This window comes from Podarcis filfolensis (genome assembly GCF_964270895.1).
Source record: "Podarcis filfolensis genome assembly, chromosome: W".
In the NCBI taxonomy this organism is placed as follows: Eukaryota; Metazoa; Chordata; class Lepidosauria; order Squamata; family Lacertidae; genus Podarcis; species Podarcis filfolensis.
The window spans coordinates 16,823,875-16,842,316 of record NC_139619.1 but is presented as its reverse complement, the minus strand read 5'-3'; the positions used below and the strand labels follow the sequence as shown (position 1 = coordinate 16,842,316).

General features: G+C 41.8%; 1 protein-coding gene across 8 annotated transcripts in view; it reads left to right on the top strand.

Annotated features, from left to right (window-relative positions):
* LOC310753825 (zinc finger protein 711-like) overlaps positions 1 to 16,515 on the top strand; it is an 82,329-nt gene extending 65,814 nt beyond the window's left edge. For 2 of the 8 annotated variants that reach the window (XM_083595168.1, XM_083595174.1), the window contains 5 exons: positions 2,885 to 3,031; positions 5,140 to 5,277; positions 10,820 to 10,867; positions 11,738 to 11,881; positions 13,684 to 16,515. In XM_083595168.1, coding sequence (XP_083451294.1) covers positions 2,885 to 3,031; positions 5,140 to 5,277; positions 10,820 to 10,867; positions 11,738 to 11,881; positions 13,684 to 14,861 — 1,655 coding nt within the window. In that variant the 3' untranslated portion in view covers positions 14,862 to 16,515. The remainder of the gene's footprint in view (positions 1 to 2,884; positions 3,032 to 5,139; positions 5,278 to 10,819; positions 10,868 to 11,737; positions 11,882 to 13,683) is intronic. The other 6 variants (XM_083595169.1, XM_083595175.1, XM_083595170.1 and 3 more) reach the window with 6 other exon arrangements.
* Positions 16,516 to 18,442: the final 1,927 nt, after the last annotated feature.

Sequence of the window (18,442 nt, the reverse complement as noted above, 5' to 3'; positions counted from 1 at the left end):
GTACCCAATGGCTTCTCCTGACTGGCAGCTCCAGCTGCTCCCATTGCTTTAAGTCTCTCCATAAGTGTGGAGACAGTAGATTGGGGGACAGAGGGGATTCCAAAGGCACAACTGTCTCTGGACCCGTCACAGGCTCTTCAGCTTCTGATACTTCCTCCAGCTCTTTCCCCACCTCCTTTCACTTGGTCTCTGGCCACCTCTAGCTCCACGCCGGCAGCTGCCCCATGGGTGGCACAGAACCCCCACAAATCACTGGCCTCTTCACCTGGATTTTCAACCTCACCTGACTCCTCTGCCCACACATTCCCCCAACTCTCATGCTCCTGCCCGTCCATGACACCAACTCAAGATAGCTGCTCCAGAAGGATACCATGGTTGATGGTATTGAAAAAGGTCAAGGAGAATGAACAGTGACACATTTCTTCCGTCTCTCTCCTGACAGAGGTCATCATACAGGGTGACCAAAGCTGTTTCTGTGGCAAAACTGGGCCTAAGCCCCAATTGAAATGGATCTAGAAAATCAGTTTCCTCCAAGAGTACCTGGATCTGCTCTGCAAACACCCACTCAAAGAAGGGGATGTTGGCAACTGGCTGGTAATTACTTAGATTTTGCGAATCCAGAGCGGGTTTCTTGAGGAGTGGTTCAAGCAGGCAGGGACCATCCACTCTCGCAAGGAGGCATTAGTCACCTTCCTGGCACAGCCAAATGTCCCTTCTCTGCTAGTTTCTATCAGCCAATAGAGGCAAGGATCCAGACCATAAGTCATCATCCTGACTGATCCAAGCATGCTGTCGACGTCCTCAAACCTTACAACTGAAACTCATGCAACACAACAAGACTAGACAGTGCTCTGGACACCCCTTGAGATTCATCTGCTGTAACAGCAGAGTCAAAGTCCCATCAGATCAAAGCAACTTTATCCTCAAAATGCTTTGCAAACAAGTCACTGTGAGCTACCATTAGTTCTGCTTGCTCCTTTGGGCCAGACTATTGAAGGCCCCGCACTGCCTGGAAAAGCTCTGCCAGATGGCACAATGAGGATGTAAGGGAGGCAGCAAAGTATGCCTTCTTTGTTGTCTTCACTACCACTAAGTAGGCTTGATGATGAGCCCTCCCCAGTGTTTGATTGCATTCGTTTGGCGTTTTCCTCCACTTGTATTTAAGCCGTCTCCCAGCTTGGGCTCATTGCCCTGAGCTCTGGAGTATACCGGGGAACCAAATGGGGTCCATGAAGTGGGAGAGCGTGCTCAGAGGCGATCAAGTCAATAGCCTGAGCCATTTGGATATTTCACAAGTCAGCGAGGGCTTCGACAGGAGTCATATCAGCATGGAAACCCAAGGCTGTCTGGAAGTCAATTGGATCCATCAGTCTCCAAAGGTAGACTGTCCTCATAGGCCCCTTGCCTCTGCAGAGGGGGAAAAGGTGCTGAAAGCCTAAATCTCAACTGGACGTGATCTGACCATGACAAGGGACTGATGTCAGTATCCCCCACTCTTAGATCACTCTGTTTTCTGAGGAAACAAGGTCTAGAGTGTGGCATTCCACATGCATTGGGCTGATAACATGTTGTGACAGCCCCATGGTCATCATGACAGCCATGAAGTCCTGAGCCACCCCAGAGTCCATTGCCTTGGCATGGATGTTGAAGTCTCCCAAAACCAGCAATCTGGGGTTCCTCAACACTGCTTTTGAGACCAGCTGTGTCAGGGAAACTGCTGGGCAGCAAGGTGTTGTGCTAAACCAGCAGAATCCCTAATCTGTCCTGATTACCCAATGCCAGGAACAACCACTATTGTTCCCCACGCAACTGGACAGAGAGCCAGGAGAGAGAGAGAATTTCTGTAGACCACAGCAATTCCCGCTTCCTGATCCTCAAGTCTGCCCTGACACTGCATTGAGTACCCAGGTGGGCACAGCTGGGTGCAGCCAACTCCGTCCTGCTCACCCACTCAGGTCTCAGTGATACAGACCAGACTCGCCTGCTCATTCATAATCAGATCATGCATAAGGCAGATCTTATTCAGAGCCAACCTGGCATTCAACAGCAGCAGCCGCAGATTTGAGAGCTGTCTGATAAGGAAACCACAATTTCCCCAGTTTGGAGGAGGGGTTGGCATATGGCACAGCTACTAACTGCCTGTGTCATGTGCCCCTTCCCCGGCCTGTGCCACCTCCTACACCATACCTCCCCCTGTCCAGAACTACTATGATTGGGGGGGAGGCCCTTGCTCTCCCCAAGTCCCCTCTTCACAGACATGTATTTCTCTTCCTCCTTCCCACACATTAACAGCAACAACAAAGCCAAGCAAAACAAATAAAAAAAGTCAAGCATAGAAATAAAAAAACATTTTAAAACACTTACAAACACTTAGGGCAAGGCCGCCCCCCCCAAAGGCAATGCTGAGGGGGTGGCCCTTGCCCTTGCCCTCCACTGAAGTGGATCCCACCAGGGCTGCTGTCTACATTGTGTAAAATGAATACTTCCTTGAAATGGTCTCCTGTTAAACCTCTTGTATTGTTTTTCATAAGACAATCAAAAACAATTAAATAACATAACAATACTATGAAAGCTGTGCCCGTAGATTCCAGATAGCTTCAGTCAACCCCTGCTTCTTCCTCAGTTATCTCACTCCACTTTCAGAACTAACTTCTCTCCCCACGCACTTGTAAAGGCTCTTCTAAGTTAGTTCATGCCTGCCATATGCCCAGGCCATGGCAATTTGTCATGCTACTTACAAATTATAATGCTGTCCCATCAAGCTATCTTTTCCCCTAGTGACTTTTGTTGTCTTCTTATTTCACCAAGCACACAGGAGAGAAGTGAAACATCTTGCTGTTTCTTTTAAAATGTTATTAAATGAAAATTAATTATTCTCTTCAAGGTGGAACAGAAATTGTAACAGAGAGTGACTTTCATAATGGGCATTCTGTAGCTGGAGTTCTAGAGCAAGGAGGTGTTGGCAGAGTACAGCGAGAGAAGATGCTTTATATGGCTGTTAAGGATTCCTCTCAGGAGGATGAAGATATTAGTAAGAATTTTATTTTTGTGTTGCTAAGAGAGTAATCTTGTCATTTTTCTCTTCCCCCTACAATTACTATGAAAGTAAATTGATTTTATCCATATATTGATAACTGATCATTTTATACTTCAAACGAGGATAGAGATCCTAACACATCCAATCTCCTCAAGCTATGTGCAAAGCCCATATGGAGAGGTCATAGCAAACCTAGTCATGAGTGTCCTATTGTTTGCACTATATTGCCACATCACAGACTTGTGATCCAGTATGTAGATGGACAGTTGCCTAGCTGCTATTGGTAGCACACTTATATCTGTGCAGTGTGTATTATTTATTTTATGTTTAAGTGAATTTCAGTAATGTTACGGCAGCTGGCATTTACATGGGGATGCTGACAATCCCAGAGGCATTTTGTGAATGTCTGAAAATAACTAGATATTTCTCCGTTTGTTAGACTTACGCCCATGAATGTAGATCATCAAAGTAGGTGATTGTCAACATTCACTTTTTCTTATTTATTTATGCCTTTTGGACGTTCTGAAGTGATTTTATGAACTACAGCACTGTCAGGTTTAATGTCAACACGTTACCGTAACATAAAAATAAGACATCCTATACATAGAGCACATATACATAAGCCCTTCATTAATTAATTTTACATTTTTTATTCATAGATTAGCAGTGAAATTCTGTACATGTCTACTCAAAAGACAATGTCTCATTGAGTTCAACAGGGTTTACTCCAAGGTAAGCAGGTAAACACTATTTTAAGGAATAAGCCCCATGGAAGACAGTGAGACTTACATCAGAGTAAACGCACACAGGATTGTACTCGTGATACATAAATGCCAATAATTTCTCACTTGCAAATTTGTAATTTTTCTACAATGTGGTACAATTTTATTAGTGGGCAGAGCAATCCAAGGTGGGGTGTAGAGTGAAGTGGCAGACAATCTACCTCTTCATGCTGTCCAGGGTGGGGAGTTGAAAAGGAGTAGGTTGTCTGAGAAACAAACCTTGCAGATCTGTGGGTTTTTATTACCCCCCCCCCACACCAATTAAAGCCAATGAAGGAATCATTTCACCATTTTCAGCCTGGAATAGTTCAGGGGCCTGCTCTTAGGGGCTTTTGAGGCACCCCTGCCCCTTCCAAATGCCTCCAGCCAGAACTACAGGTCAGGATTACACTGCATTTTTATTCAGTATTCAAAATTTGTTTATACCGTTGTACATGTTAATAATATAAAGAAACATCACCAAACCCACTCTTTTGTTAGTGTTTGCTTTTTTAAAAAAATCTGTACTTTTTAAAAACAACAAATTAATGTCTAAGCCATGCACAGATGCATGTTTTGTTCCTGGTTGAAATTTTACTACAGAGACAATGCTTCTAAGTTACTCATGTTCATTAATTTTAATAGGTCTACTCCCAAGTATGACTTAGTTGGTTAGTATTCATAGGCAAGCCACTCATTCCCTCAATCTGCAAAATTGAAAAAATGATATTACATAGCTGGTGTAAAGATTACTTGGTTACGTATGTGAAGTTATTTGATCACTCCAAATGCTATAGAAATAGGTGGTGTTGTTACATTATTAGAACTCTATGATGCGGCTATATTATGTTGTGAATAAATTCAAAAGACGACCATATTTAGGTCAATCTTGTGTGCTGAGGAACCATGTTAAACTTGTCACAGCTAATAAATAGCTTTGCAATGCAATTCTAAGCATTTTCATTTAGAAGTAGGTGTAGCCCTTGCCTCACCAACCTCTGAACTGCAGCTTTCTCATGGTATGCACATTGATGCCACTGATGGGAGGCCAGGTGTGGCTGCGCCTCTCCCCACTGGCTGCTTCTGTTGAGAAGCAACCCCGACCAAGTTAAGTGGGCTTCTTTCCTGGTAGATATGCATGGGTTTGCAGTCTTAGTCATGGGGGTAAACCTTTCAAGACAATTTCATGAATCTGGCATTCAGATTTTGGTTTTTCACACATAGATTGATGTACTCTGGTAGTAGATAACTGTACTGAGTCAAATATGGATTAATTGAGCAAAGATGAAAAGTTGCATGGATAGTGTCATTAATTCCCATACCCTTTAAAACTGAATATAGGTTGTGCTGAAATAGCTGATGAAGTCTACATGGAGGTTATTGTTGGTGAAGAAGAAGCAACATCACTTTCCGACGCACAGCTTGAAGACTCCTGTGTGAATAAAACTTTTGTTCCTGTTGCGTGGGCTGCTGCTTATGGTAGGATGCTAGATTATATCTTAATCTTAATGAGAGTCTCTTCTCCACTCTTGCTTAATTTGCAGTGTTCCCATAGAGTTAATTGCATTGACCAATCTCTTTCTGCCCAAATAATGTTTTGCTATTTTGTGGACATAAGAGAGCAATAAGACATGTTGTACCAAAGAGTATGAATTCATTTTAAAGCAGGGGTCAGCAAACTTGTTCAGCAGGGGGGCTGGTCCACTGTCCCTCAGACCTTGTGCGGGGCCGGACTGTATTTTTTTTGGGGGGGGGGGGAGAGAACGATTTTCGCCCGCCCACAAAGAGGCCTGAAGATGCTTCGCTTTACCTGTCCCAGTTGTCATCCCAATAGCTGCAGTTGGGCTTCTCCAGCCAGCCAGGCACCGTGGCGGGGTAGGAGGCTGTGTTGGCCAGCGAAGACAGAAGCAGCAGCCCCGGCTGAGGAGCCACAGACGGAGGTAGGGGAACTGGGGCATCACAAGCTTTTACCCACCACCTGCTGCTGCTGTTGCTGCTGCTGCTTCCCAAGAGGCACCGCAGAGAAGAAGACAGAGCTGCCTGCCAACCCACAAGCGGCGGCCACGGCCACCGCAACAACCCGTCTGAACGCCATGGGAGGAATGAAGGAGGGAGGCAGGCAGCGATGAAGAAAGTGTGCGAGGAAGCGGCGCGGAAAAGGGGCGTAGAGAAGGAAGGGAGGGTGGACTGAGGGAGAGGGAGGAGGAGCAGGAGGAAAACGCAGAAGCAGCTGGCACCTGGCGTCACACGCCCCCTTCACAGCGCCACCCTGTTGAGGCGGGTGGGCAGGCGAGCCAACTCCCACCATTGATGACGCCTGGCGTGGGACAAGATTGCTCTGTCCTCGAGGATAAAAGCGCTGCCGTGAGAGGGAGAGGGATGGAGAGGGAAAGAACATGCGCACTGGCAATCCACTCGGCAATTCCCGGACCGTCCGTGGGCTGGATCTAGAAGGCAATTGGGCCTGATCTGGCCCACGGACCTTAGTTTGTCGACCCATGTTTTAAAGGCTCCAGAATGCTTTCCACCTTTTCCAGTTCATATATGGGTTGAAATAATACCTTCAGAATGATGTTTTGTAGTTTAATACTTACTGTTACTAAGGGAGGTGCAAAGTCTTGCTCAAAAAATGCGTTTTCAGGCACTTAGTTGTATATTCTGTTTATAATTACAGAAAGTTGCCAGCCCACCTACACTTGGACTCCAAGTACTCCTCATCTGAGGCAACTCCTGTTCCACCTATTCTCCTTTCCTCAGAAATAGTTGATCTCACCTGATGAAATTAGAAAAGCATTTGAAACAAACCTGCAGAATAAAATAAAAATTATATTTCATTCTAAATCTCAGTTGCTGCCAGAGGCAGATTGGTTTATTCCCTGGTCCTCTGATGATAAGGTCTTGAATAAGGCAGGCATTACATTAATGGAGACTGCCTTCAAACATAATCTGTATAATTTGCATGGTATCCACATGGACAGGTCAGGGGGTTTCTTTTCTTTCCTTGGGCCTAGAGGTATGAGCGTTATTGATTATATCCTGGTCTCCCCAAAACTCTTGGAGAGGTCACAGGGTTTTAGGACTTTCAACAGAACTGAGAGTGATCATCTCCCTATATCAATTTCACTAATTCCCCGTGGTTTGGAGGATCCGCAATACCGCAATCACTGTGCAGACCCACCTCCAACTCTGGCCCTTCGCAGGCGTAAATGGAACAGCGACCTGGAATTCAAAATCAAACTACACCTGCATTCACCAGAATTACTGGCCTTGAGAGACCAGTGTATTTTAGCTAATTCTGACCCCTTTCTAACATTTCAGCAGGTCTCAGAGTCGCTCTTCCCACTACTCACAAACCCCAACCCTCCCAAACAACAAAATAATTCGAGGGCCTGGTTCGACAAAGACTGTAGGAATCTAAGATCTTTGCTCAGGAAATTACAAAATAAGGTAAAACAGGAAGGGACCCTGTCCTCAGTGGAAAACCTGCACAGGTGGCGCTCTCATTATAAAAATACTCTAAAACTTAAGAAATCCCTCTATAGAAAGGAACAGTGGGAGGCACTCGACAAGGCGATCAAATTGCGGGACGACAAAAAGTTCTGGGAAATAATTGCTCAGGGAATTTCACCCAAAGGGATAACTGTAACCAACAGTATTTCATCTAACTTATGGTACCAACATTTTTCCCGGCTATATAACCCTAATCCTAACCCTAACCCTAAACTGAGCCAGTTTCCTCCTCTTAAAAACGATCTATTAATGGGCTGGGATCCTGTTACCGAATTAGAATGTTTACAGCTAATTAAAACACTCAAGAATGGCAAAGCTCCTGGTGAAGATATGATTCCTCCTGAGGTGCTTAAACTAAATGCCCAGTGGTGGGCTGCTTTTTTGGCCCAACTTTTTACGGTAATAAATGATACATGCAAAATCCCAGAAAATTGGAAACTGAGCCTGGTAGCCCCCATCTATAAGAAGGGCGACCCCCAAGACCCCTCAAACTATCGCCCCATAAGTCTCCTGGACATTGTGTATAAACTTTATACTCGCCACCTGTTAAATAAATTGGTTGACTGGGCTGACCACTCTAACTTGCTTAATCCGGAACAGGCAGGGTTTAGAAAGGGCCATAGTACAATAGGCCATTGTTTGGTATTACAGACAATGATAGATAAGTATACAAAGACACATAAGAGCAAACTTTTTGTGGCTTTTGTAGATCTTACATCCGCTTTTGACTCAATCTGTAGGGACAAATTATGGCAAAAACTATATGACACAGATATAGATAGACGACTTTTCAAAATACTTAGAGAGTTACATACAGACATCACAGTTAAAATTAGAACTGGGATGTCAGGCAACTATACTGACCCACTGCCACTGGGGAAAGGGGTTAAACAGGGCTGTTTGTTAGCACCGTTCCTCTTTAATTTCTATATAAACGACATTGTTCAACATATGGCAAAGTATAAGTCATCAGCTCCTGCCCTGGAAGGCAAACACCTGAATATACTGCTATATGCTGATGACATGGCGGTCATGGCACTCACTTGAAGGGGCCTACATAGCATGCTGGAGGGGCTCGTAGCTTATTGTTCCCAAAACTCTCTAAAGATAAATTATGATAAAACAAAAATTGTGGTATTTACTAGAGCTCGCCACACATTCAGATGGTCTTTAGATGAACACAAAATTGAACAATGTCTTCTCTTTAAATATCTTGGTATCACTTTCCAAGCTACATCTAGCTGGCTTGCCCACTTCAAGACTGTAGCCCTTCTAGCACGTAGGACAATTGGTGCTCTGCTCAGCTTTTTTTATTCGAGGGGAGGGCAACTGGTGACCCCGGCACTAAAAACTTTTGTTGGAAAAGTGATTCCCCAGATGTTATACGGAGTAGAACTCTGGGGATGGAATCAGAAGCTGTTAGAACGGCTTGAAATCTTCCAAAATTTTTATCTCAGAAGAATTCTAGGCCTCCCTCAGAGCACTCCGGCAGCTTTCCTAAGAGTGGAAGTAGGATTACCCTCTGTGTCTGCCAGGGCCCACTTAAGATTCCTGTGTTTTTTCATCAACCTCATAGATGCCCCGAACACCTTATTGGCTAAACAAGCCTTTGTATCATTACAAAATAATACCACCTGGCATAAAAATCTATTAGACATTTTAGCTAAATACAACCTACCTGAGTTTAATACTCTCAAATTGTGGAGCCCTGATAAAGTTCGGGAATGGATCTTTGAAAAAGACGCCTTTTTGGACTCCACTAAGATAAAAAACTCTGGGTTTTCCTACTGGTTCCCTCGAGTAAAAGCAGTCAAAATCTGTGCCAACTACTTGGTGGAGATCACTGATCCCACCCTTCGGAGAGCTTTTACTATGGCACGGTTCCAAACGTTGCCAACTGCTTATTTGACCGGTAGATACACAAAAACCCCAGTAGAACACCGTTTATGTCCTTGCCTTATGAAAACTAAAGAGGATCTTACACATTATCTCCTCTATTGCCCCATTTACTCGGGCTTTAGAGACGCATTGCTGCAAATTATACCCAATTCTATAACCAGTCCTGAAGATAGAGTAAAATTTTTGTTAGTTGATGCAAACCCACGCATTACCCATGTGGTAGCGGTTTTTGTGATGAAGGCCATGAAAGCCAGGGAAAGATTTATGGACGACAATGTAAAGACCCCTTCATTGTCTGTTTAACTTGTTGCTCGTTTCCCCTCTTTTTTTATTCTGTGGGAAGAAGGTTTTGTTGGCATAGTATGTAATGAATTTTAATATTTTAAACTATTGTAGTGTTGATGTTTGTGCACAGGCATGGTCCTCACAATAAATGGATTTGATTGATTGATATTTCATTTAAAAGAACCTCTGCTGCTAGATGGCAAATCCAGCTGTTGTTGCAAGTGTGATCAGGTCATATGCTATCTGACCGGTGTATAAAAGCAGGTGTCTACAAATACCATCACCACAGTTGCCATGGTTATTGTAGAAGAAGCTATTGTATTTTGCCCTTTTGTTCTTTTAACTGTCGGCATTTCCCATTTTAAGCAGACAATATAGGCTGCTGTTGCTGCTGCTGTGCCTTCCATCCTGTCTCATAAGTGGCTGACCAGAAGCACACAGCATAATTTTTAAACTTCCTTTCTACTTCCCTTATTCCATTTAGTTCCTGCTTCCATATATACCCTTATCTGTTCCTTTTCACTGGTATAAAGGCAGGGCTGGCTCAGGATGCTTGGTCACTTGAGGCAAAACTTAAAATGATGCTCTGTTGCCACAGCTCCCCACTGCCACCACATCTGCAGCTGCTGCCACTGTCTGAGCCAGCTGGAGGTGGCCTGAGAGTAAAAGGAGGCTGGAGAGGGGTGGGCAGCGGCAGGCAGTGCATGATGGTGGGAATGGGTAGCATGTTGTGCTCAGTGGAGGTGGCCAACAAGTGCAGGAGGTGGCGAGCAGCACACTCCTTGGAGGCCAGATCTACCATCCTTCCCAGCTGTCCGCAACCTGCTGTTTGAGATGATGGCCTTACTGTGCCTCTTGGGCAGGCTGTCCCTGATCAAGTGTTATAGTGCACGGTCGAGAGATGGTTGGCCAAATAATCTCTCTCTCTCTCTCTCTCTCTCTCTGTGTGTGTGTGTATACACACACACACACACACACACACACACACATATATATATGGGCAATAGCTCAGTGGTAGAGCATATACATTGCTTTTAGAAGGTCTCTGGTTCAATCCACAGCATTTCCATTTAGTAAGGTTCTCAGGTAGATGCTGCTGAAAAAGACAATTGTCTAAAATCTTGGCAAGCTACTGTCATCAACAGAACTGGAATAAATGGACAAGAGGTCAGACTCAGTGTAGATCCAATCTCATTCATTCATATGAGGCTTGTTGTTGCTGAATGGTGTGACAGTACTGTTAATGCTGTGACCTCTGCTTATGTGGCAAATGTTATTTTTAAAAATAGTTTCACACAAACATTTAAAGGCTAACCTTTTCCCCTAGGAGATGATAGAAGACTTCCCCGGAGGTATGAAGACTGTCAAACACCAGGTGAGTAGATGAAGACTTGCTTATATGTCTAGTATTGCAAAGCAGTTCTTAACTACATTTAGGCTCCATCAGCAATTTAATAAGAATCAGCGCATGAATGTTAGAATAGCAGATAAATTAAATGTAAAAGAAAGCAACATTACAGTATGATATTAATCAGTTATTTGGGTAGGGCTGTCCATAGCTGCAGCCGTTGTTACCACAGCTGTGACATTACCAAAATAAACCCTCTTCACCTCTGCTTCATTTGGGTGAAAGTCTCTATCAAGAATCTAAAGGAAGCAGGAAGGAATTTGGGAAGGGAAACTAAGTTGGAGCAGAGAGCTGTGTATCAGGTTCTTTGATGGGACAAATTTTGTTCCTTTCTCCCCTATCAGTTCTGGAACCAGTGAATCTTTCATTATAGGAGTGCTTTTGGACATGTTTACTTAAGCGTGTTTACTCAAAAATAAGTCCCACTGAGTTCATTGGGGGTTATTTCAAGTAATGTGCATATGGTTGCAGCCTGAATATACATAGACTCATATATGAGAATCATATTAGCTGACAGCATTTATTTATTTATTTATTTGATTGATTAACTCAAAATATTTTCCCTGCTCTTCAGCTGACTCCAGAATGGCTTATGTAAGATGAATAGAAACAAAAGCAAATAATTGCTTTCTATGTGTTATATTAAACAATGTATGTAGCTATTTCCGGCGAGTGCTTCTAGCATCTTATTACGAAGCAGAATCTCATTGTCTCACTCTCAGTGCAAACACAATTGCAGCGGCTGGTTCTTTCGCTAAACAGCTTCAGTTTTCAAAATAAGCTCCTACAAGGAAGCTACTTGCAACATTGTGATGCGTATCTGGTCTTTCATATCAGGACCCAACTTGGATGCAAGATTAGAAAGCAAAAATGGTAATGCAACACAATACCTGCAAATCTGTGATAGCATTAGCACAAACAGACTTCTTAAACAGAAAGCCAAAAAAAGGAGGAGAGGGGAAGCAAGGCAGTGGCAAACAGGTAAAATTACTTTCTTGGCTAGAATTTACCTACTTACCTGTAGCTTTTAACATTATTAAATTAGAATAAAAAAGAGTAGTTATTGCCACATTCTTACATCATTAGGAGGGTGGTTTGTTTAAAGAGAAAACTACAATAAAATTTTGTCCAATTTTCTCTTATTTTATTATCTGCACTGTCAGAAGAGTATTTCCTGACTTATTTATACTGCAATTTCATGTAGTATTCATGTAGTAGCTAAGTTCTTGTTACATTAGCATAGTAGGAGGGACATGGGTTGGAAATGGCAAAAAGATAATTTATAAGATATTGTTCTTTAGTGTGTTGCATTGTGGGTTTGTACACGTAAAACAGCTAGCAGAAATCGTAATTTGAAATCTTTTACCAATCAGCAAGAGGAAAAGAATCCCCACCCAGGTTCATTTTGTTTGCAGAATTTATATAGAAATAAGACTACGATGTAGTCCTTGTGGTGCATTGCCACCTGCACAGCAGTAGAGAATATTCTCATAATTCAGCCACTTACCATTTACAGTTTTCTGTCTGAAAACAAAAATAAAAAAGTATTGGGGAATAAAAATATCCAAAGAAAATGACTGAATTTTGCAATAGAGGTCCTTTTTTATTCCAGCCAGTGTGAAATACTGGAGTAAAAGTTTTCAAACAAAAACTATCCAGGAAAACTGATATAAGTACAGTACACATACCGTGTGTGTGTGTTTCCAAACACCAGGGGGAATAAAATATCCCATATTTGGAAGCTTTTTGTTCCTGCTAACCTAAAGTGTTGGGGTAAAACTGTCCCATGCCATTTTTCTAACAAAAACTGATTCATGGACGCCTGACACCATATATGTTTTTGTTTTGGAACTACCCTGAGGTACATTGGAACTTGGCTTGGGATAGTAAATTGTCTCTCAAAGCAATCCATACATAATAGTTGCTTTCTGGTATTGGATGAGGAGTTGTTAGCCAAAATACCATTGACAAGTGTTTTGAACTTGTCACACTAGAAAGTTGCTAAGTTGCTAAACTGAAAAGACTGTAAGAGGAAGGTCTGGCCTTGTATGCCTCTTCTTTGAGGCTGCATAACGATTTGCAGTGTTAGAGTAGAGATTTTGGAGAGTGTAAAAAGGAGGCATTCCAATAATGTGCTGAAACTGGATCCATAGAATCCATCCCCCTCCCACTGCACTGACATGTCCCCAGAATTGGGGGGAAACTATGCTAACCCTGTAGCTGGCATTGTTTATTTCCCTCCATTTGGAATACAGTGGAACCTTGGTTGTCAAACGCTTTGGAAGTCGAACATTTAGGCTTTTTAACACCGACAACCTGGAAGTGAATGCTTCTGTTTTCTAACGTGCCTCGGAAGTCAAATGGCTTCCGAGGCTTGTTTCTCCATTTTTTCAATGGATTTTGCCGACCTCCCATTGCGCGCCGGTTGTCTAACGTTTCGGAAGTCGAATGGTCTTCTAGAACGGATTACGTTCGGCAACCAAGGTTCCACTGTAAATGGGAAGGTAACTTTTTAAAAGAAATAAAAAATGATAACAGGAAAGGAAAAATTTATAAAAGGCAAAATGCAGCCCTGCCCTCCTCCACACTTTTTGCCCTGCTGGCCTGAGCCTGGTGGGTCATAGGAAAAGTTGTTAATCTGCCTTTAGTTCTCTCTCCACTCCCACTTTTGGATTGCTCTGCTCACTATTTTTTATGATATTGTGTTGTGTTTGACTGATGTCAGAATTACTCTTTTTCTTGTTACAATTTATTTCATGATATTTTATGTTTATTTAAAACAGCTGTTATAATAGGTCCTGATGGACAGCCCTTAACTGTCTACCCTTGTCATATATGTGGAAAAAAATTTAAATCCAGGGGATTCTTGAAAAGGCATATGAAAAACCACCCAGATCACATGATTAAGAAGAAGTACCGATGCACAGATTGTGATTTTACAACTAACAAGAAAGTAAGCTTTCATAATCATTTGGAAAGCCATAAGCTTATCAACAGAGTTGACAAAACGCACGAATTCACAGAGTACACAAGGCGATACAGTGAAGCAAGCCCACTGAGTTCAAATAAATTGATCTTAAGAGATAAGGAACCTAAATTGCACAAGTGCAAATATTGTGACTATGAGACTGCAGAGCAAGGACTGCTTAATAGACATCTGCTTGCGGTCCACAGCAAGAACTTCCCTCATGTTTGTGTTGAGTGTGGAAAAGGTTTCCGACATCCTTCTGAGCTCAAAAAGCATATGAGGACCCACACAGGGGAGAAGCCTTACCAGTGCCAGCATTGTGTCTTCCGTTGTGCTGATCAGTCCAATCTGAAGACACACATCAAAACCAAGCATGGTACTGACCTGCCCTTTAAGTGTGAACATTGTCCACAGACATTCACAGATGAGAAAGAACTCCAGCAGCACACAGAGTTGTTTCAAGGGCATAAGACTCATCTGTGCCCACATTGTGACCACAAGAGCACCAACTCGAGTGACCTGAAACGACATATAATATCTGTTCACACAAAGGACTTTCCTCACAAATGTGAGGTGTGTGAAAAAGGTTTCCACCGTCCATCAGAGCTCAAAAAGCACAGTGAAACACATAAAGGTAAAAAGATACATCAGTGTAGGCACTGTAACTTTAAGACTTCAGATCCTTTTGTACTTAGTGGACATATCCTCTCAGTTCACACTAAGGACCTGCCTTTCAAATGCAAAAGATGCAAGAAAGGATTTAGGCAACACACTGAACTGAAGAAGCATATGAAGACCCACAGTGGAAGAAAAGTCTACCAATGCCAATATTGTGAGTACAGCACTACAGATGCATCAGGCTTCAAGCGGCATGTCATATCAATACACACAAAAGACTATCCGCACAGGTGTGAGTACTGCAAAAAGGGATTCCGTAGACCATCAGAGAAAAAGCAGCATATAATGAGGCATCACAAAGAGGCCTTAATATAATATATGAGCTATAGAAGAAAGCAGTTTAGAAACTGTGACATAATTGGGGAACAAAATTCTCATGAACTGTTTCTCCTCTTTTCAAAGTTTGATATTAAATCATAACTTTACATTATTTGTATTATAAGCCTTTTAAATTATTAGGGTTTGACAGGGGATCTCATAGCTCTATGATAGTTGCTCATCAGAACCTAAAGAACACTGTAAAATGCAAAGAGATGAACGTTTGAATAGATGTAGAAAGAGACTGAATGTATTCTGTTTCAAGTAACTAAGCTAAAGAAAATATTTTAAGTCAATTATCTTAGCCCTTTACCAACAATGCAATTTAAATCCTTAATGAAAATCAGGGATGGAGTTCTTTAAAAATGTATGTTAAGGCAAATCTAACATTATGCATTTTTTGAACAGTGACACTATATAGAAGTCAGTACTTTGTCATTACATTTTTAAATTGTGCTGGGAAATAGTATTCAGGAATTAAGTCAAATTTTGAGATCTGTCTTTTTTCATTTTTAAAGCAAACACACATTTCATCAGGAAACATTGTTTCTGTTATTTATTTAAGTTCAATGAGCAATATTTAAATGTTTCCCCAGAACTGCTAGCCCATTTTATTGTAGGATGTGATGTTAAAAATACAACATTGTTTTTGAGCTCAAAAGGTATTGTTTGGTGCTAAGGTTAAAGATGTGTATGTATATAATTTCCCTTCTTACGTGAAAAATGCAGTCGAATGTTCAGTATGGCACATATAACAAAAAGTACCTTTTGACCAACATAATTATTATAAAATTATTGTTATTATTTTTAAAAAGGAAAACAAATAGATAGATGCGGCTGTTGGTGCTAAGGTTTCACACTTCTTTTTTTTGGTTCCTTATTATATTCCCTAAAAAATAATAAACAAAATGAATATCAATTCTGCAGTAGTTAGAAATACCTAGAGAATTTTATGGGGCAATGTTCCTGGCAAGGTAGGACTACTGTGGTGTTTTCGTGCTAATAAAAAATGTTTCAGTATAGAAATGAAAGTTGCACCTTTTAATCAATTCATGTGAAACATATAACATATTATAAACATGCATTTTCAATCTGTAATAAAGTTATATATGCAGTAGTTAACCAGGACATTATGCTACCGCTGGAGTTTGGAGGTGGATCTTCAGTTTACAGTGTATACATTTGAAATATGCATCCCTTTAAACAATGCTTTGTGTTAGCATGGTGCAAATCAAAATGGCGCTTAGTATAACAAGCTGGTCTAGGACAATTTAATAACTAAAAACTTCATAAATGTTATGCATATAATGTGTACTTTTAAAAAACTTTTTTAAGTTGCTTCATGTTTTTACACAGCTGTTCACATGATAAATTGTAACTTTCCTTCATGCTACTATTTTATGGCTTTGTGTTTCAGAAAATATTCATACTTGGTTTTTCCATCAGATGAGAATCCGTTCCTTGAGAACCAATTTCTTTTATATTTCTAAACTTCAGAAAGTTAAGTTTGGGAAACCTTAGAAAACTACTTGTGTTTTATGTGGCTGTAAAAAAATGATGTACACTCTGTAAAATAAGATTGTCACTGTTATGCAAGATTATTATTACTCATTGTAATGAGCATACAATAAAATCCATCTCTTGCACTTCAGGCATGCATTGCTCACTCATCATTTATTTCATAATTTAATTGTTTGATAGCCTGGTCATTATTTTTGAGAACTTACTGTAAATTGCAATCACAGTAAGTAAAGAGGAGAAATAATAGTGTCTTTAATTTTTCTCAGTTAAATGCGCAGAAATTTAACTTCCATTTAGAGAAAAAGGTTTGTAGAATGGTTTTTTTTTCCATTTAACTGGTCATGTGTGATTGCCTGGCATTTTTGTGTTCATATTCAGCTTTTCCTTCTTCTGTGTTCTATTCAGTGAACCAATATTAGTCATTTGCAGTAGTTCAATGAGAGTTGTAACAGTAACATTTAAAGTAGACAAAAAGTAAATGTAGTCTGGTTTGAAATTCATTTTAAGCTTCAGGAGATTTAGCATCTACTTACAGTGTGGGGCACGTATAGTACAGGACCTTAGTTTCCTATTCTGTGGTCCAATCCCCTAGCTGCATATGGGGTGAATGGTGGTGCTTTAATGCTTCTGGGTGAGCAGGTAGCAGGGAGTGGTTGAGATGCTGCCCTAATTCCAGTGGTGGTGGGCAGGCAAGGGCACAGTTGTAGTGGTGGAGGCTGAACAACATTGGGGGTGGAGGCTTAGTTGCTTGGTCTCAATTACTTGTTCCAGCTCTTTCACTCCACCATAAGTTATTGGTAGAATATCTGCTGAGCCCCCTGGTCTGGTGCTGCTGTTGCTGAATGCCAGATCAGTCCATACTCATCCATGACTTGATTGTGGGTGAGCAGGTTGATCTGCCTTGCATTACCGAGACTTCGGTGAGAAGGCTGGGTGGGCCTGACTTTACCCAGCTGTGCCCACCTGGGTTTTCAGTACTGTACCAGGCTAGGCAAGGGGTTTGAGGCAGGTGTTGAGATAAACTTAGAGCAGGGCTTCCCAAACTTGGGTCTCCAGCTGTTTTTGGACTACAACTCCAATAATAAAAATAAAAACAACAACTTTTATTTATATCCCACCCTCCCCGGCCAAAGTCGGGCTCATCATCAGATATATAACATTAGTATAAAATCAAACAATAATTAAATTACCTCCTAAAAGCAGGTCAAAATCAAACTAAAGTCTAATTAGATGGCTTTCTGCAGGGTTGGGAACAATAAGTGCTCATTGGCCCAGCTGTTTACGCTGATCTTATATGGGCCTGTGAGAATGCTGGGAGGCCTCTTTCATATTAGTTCTTATACAAAAAGAAAAGAGTCAGGCTGAGCCCTGACCAAAGGCCTGGTGGAACAACTCTGTCTTGCAGGCCCTGCGGAAAGATGTCAAATCCCGCAAGGCCCTGATCTCTTGTGGCAGAGCATTCTACCAGGCTGAGGCCAAGGCTGAAAAGGCCCTGGCCCTGGTCGAGTCCAGCCTAATCTCTCTGAGGCCCAGGATCTCCAAGATGTTATTATTTGCAGACCATAAGATCCTCTGTGGGGCGTACCAGGAGAGGTGGTCCCATAGGTACGAGGGTCCTAGGCTGTATAAGGCTTTAAAGGTTAAAACCAGCACCTTAAACTGGATCCTGTATTCCACCGGTATAGCACTGGATGAATGTGATCTTGCGGCAAGGACCCCGTAAGGAGTCTTGCCACGGTATTCTGCACCCGGTGAAGTTTCTGGGTCAGTTTCGAGGGCAGCCCCACGTAGAGTGAGTTACAATAATCAAGCCTGGAGGTGACCGTCGCATGGATCAAATAATAATAATAATAATAATAATAATAATAATAATAATAAATAAATAAATTATTTGTACCCCGCCCATCTGGCTGGGTTTCCCCAGCCACTCTGGGCGGCTTCCAACAAAGATGAAAGATACACTAAAATGTCACATATTAAAAACTTCCCTGAACAGGGCTGCCTTCAGATGTCTTCTGAATGTCAGGTAGATGTTTATCGCTTTGACATCTGATTGG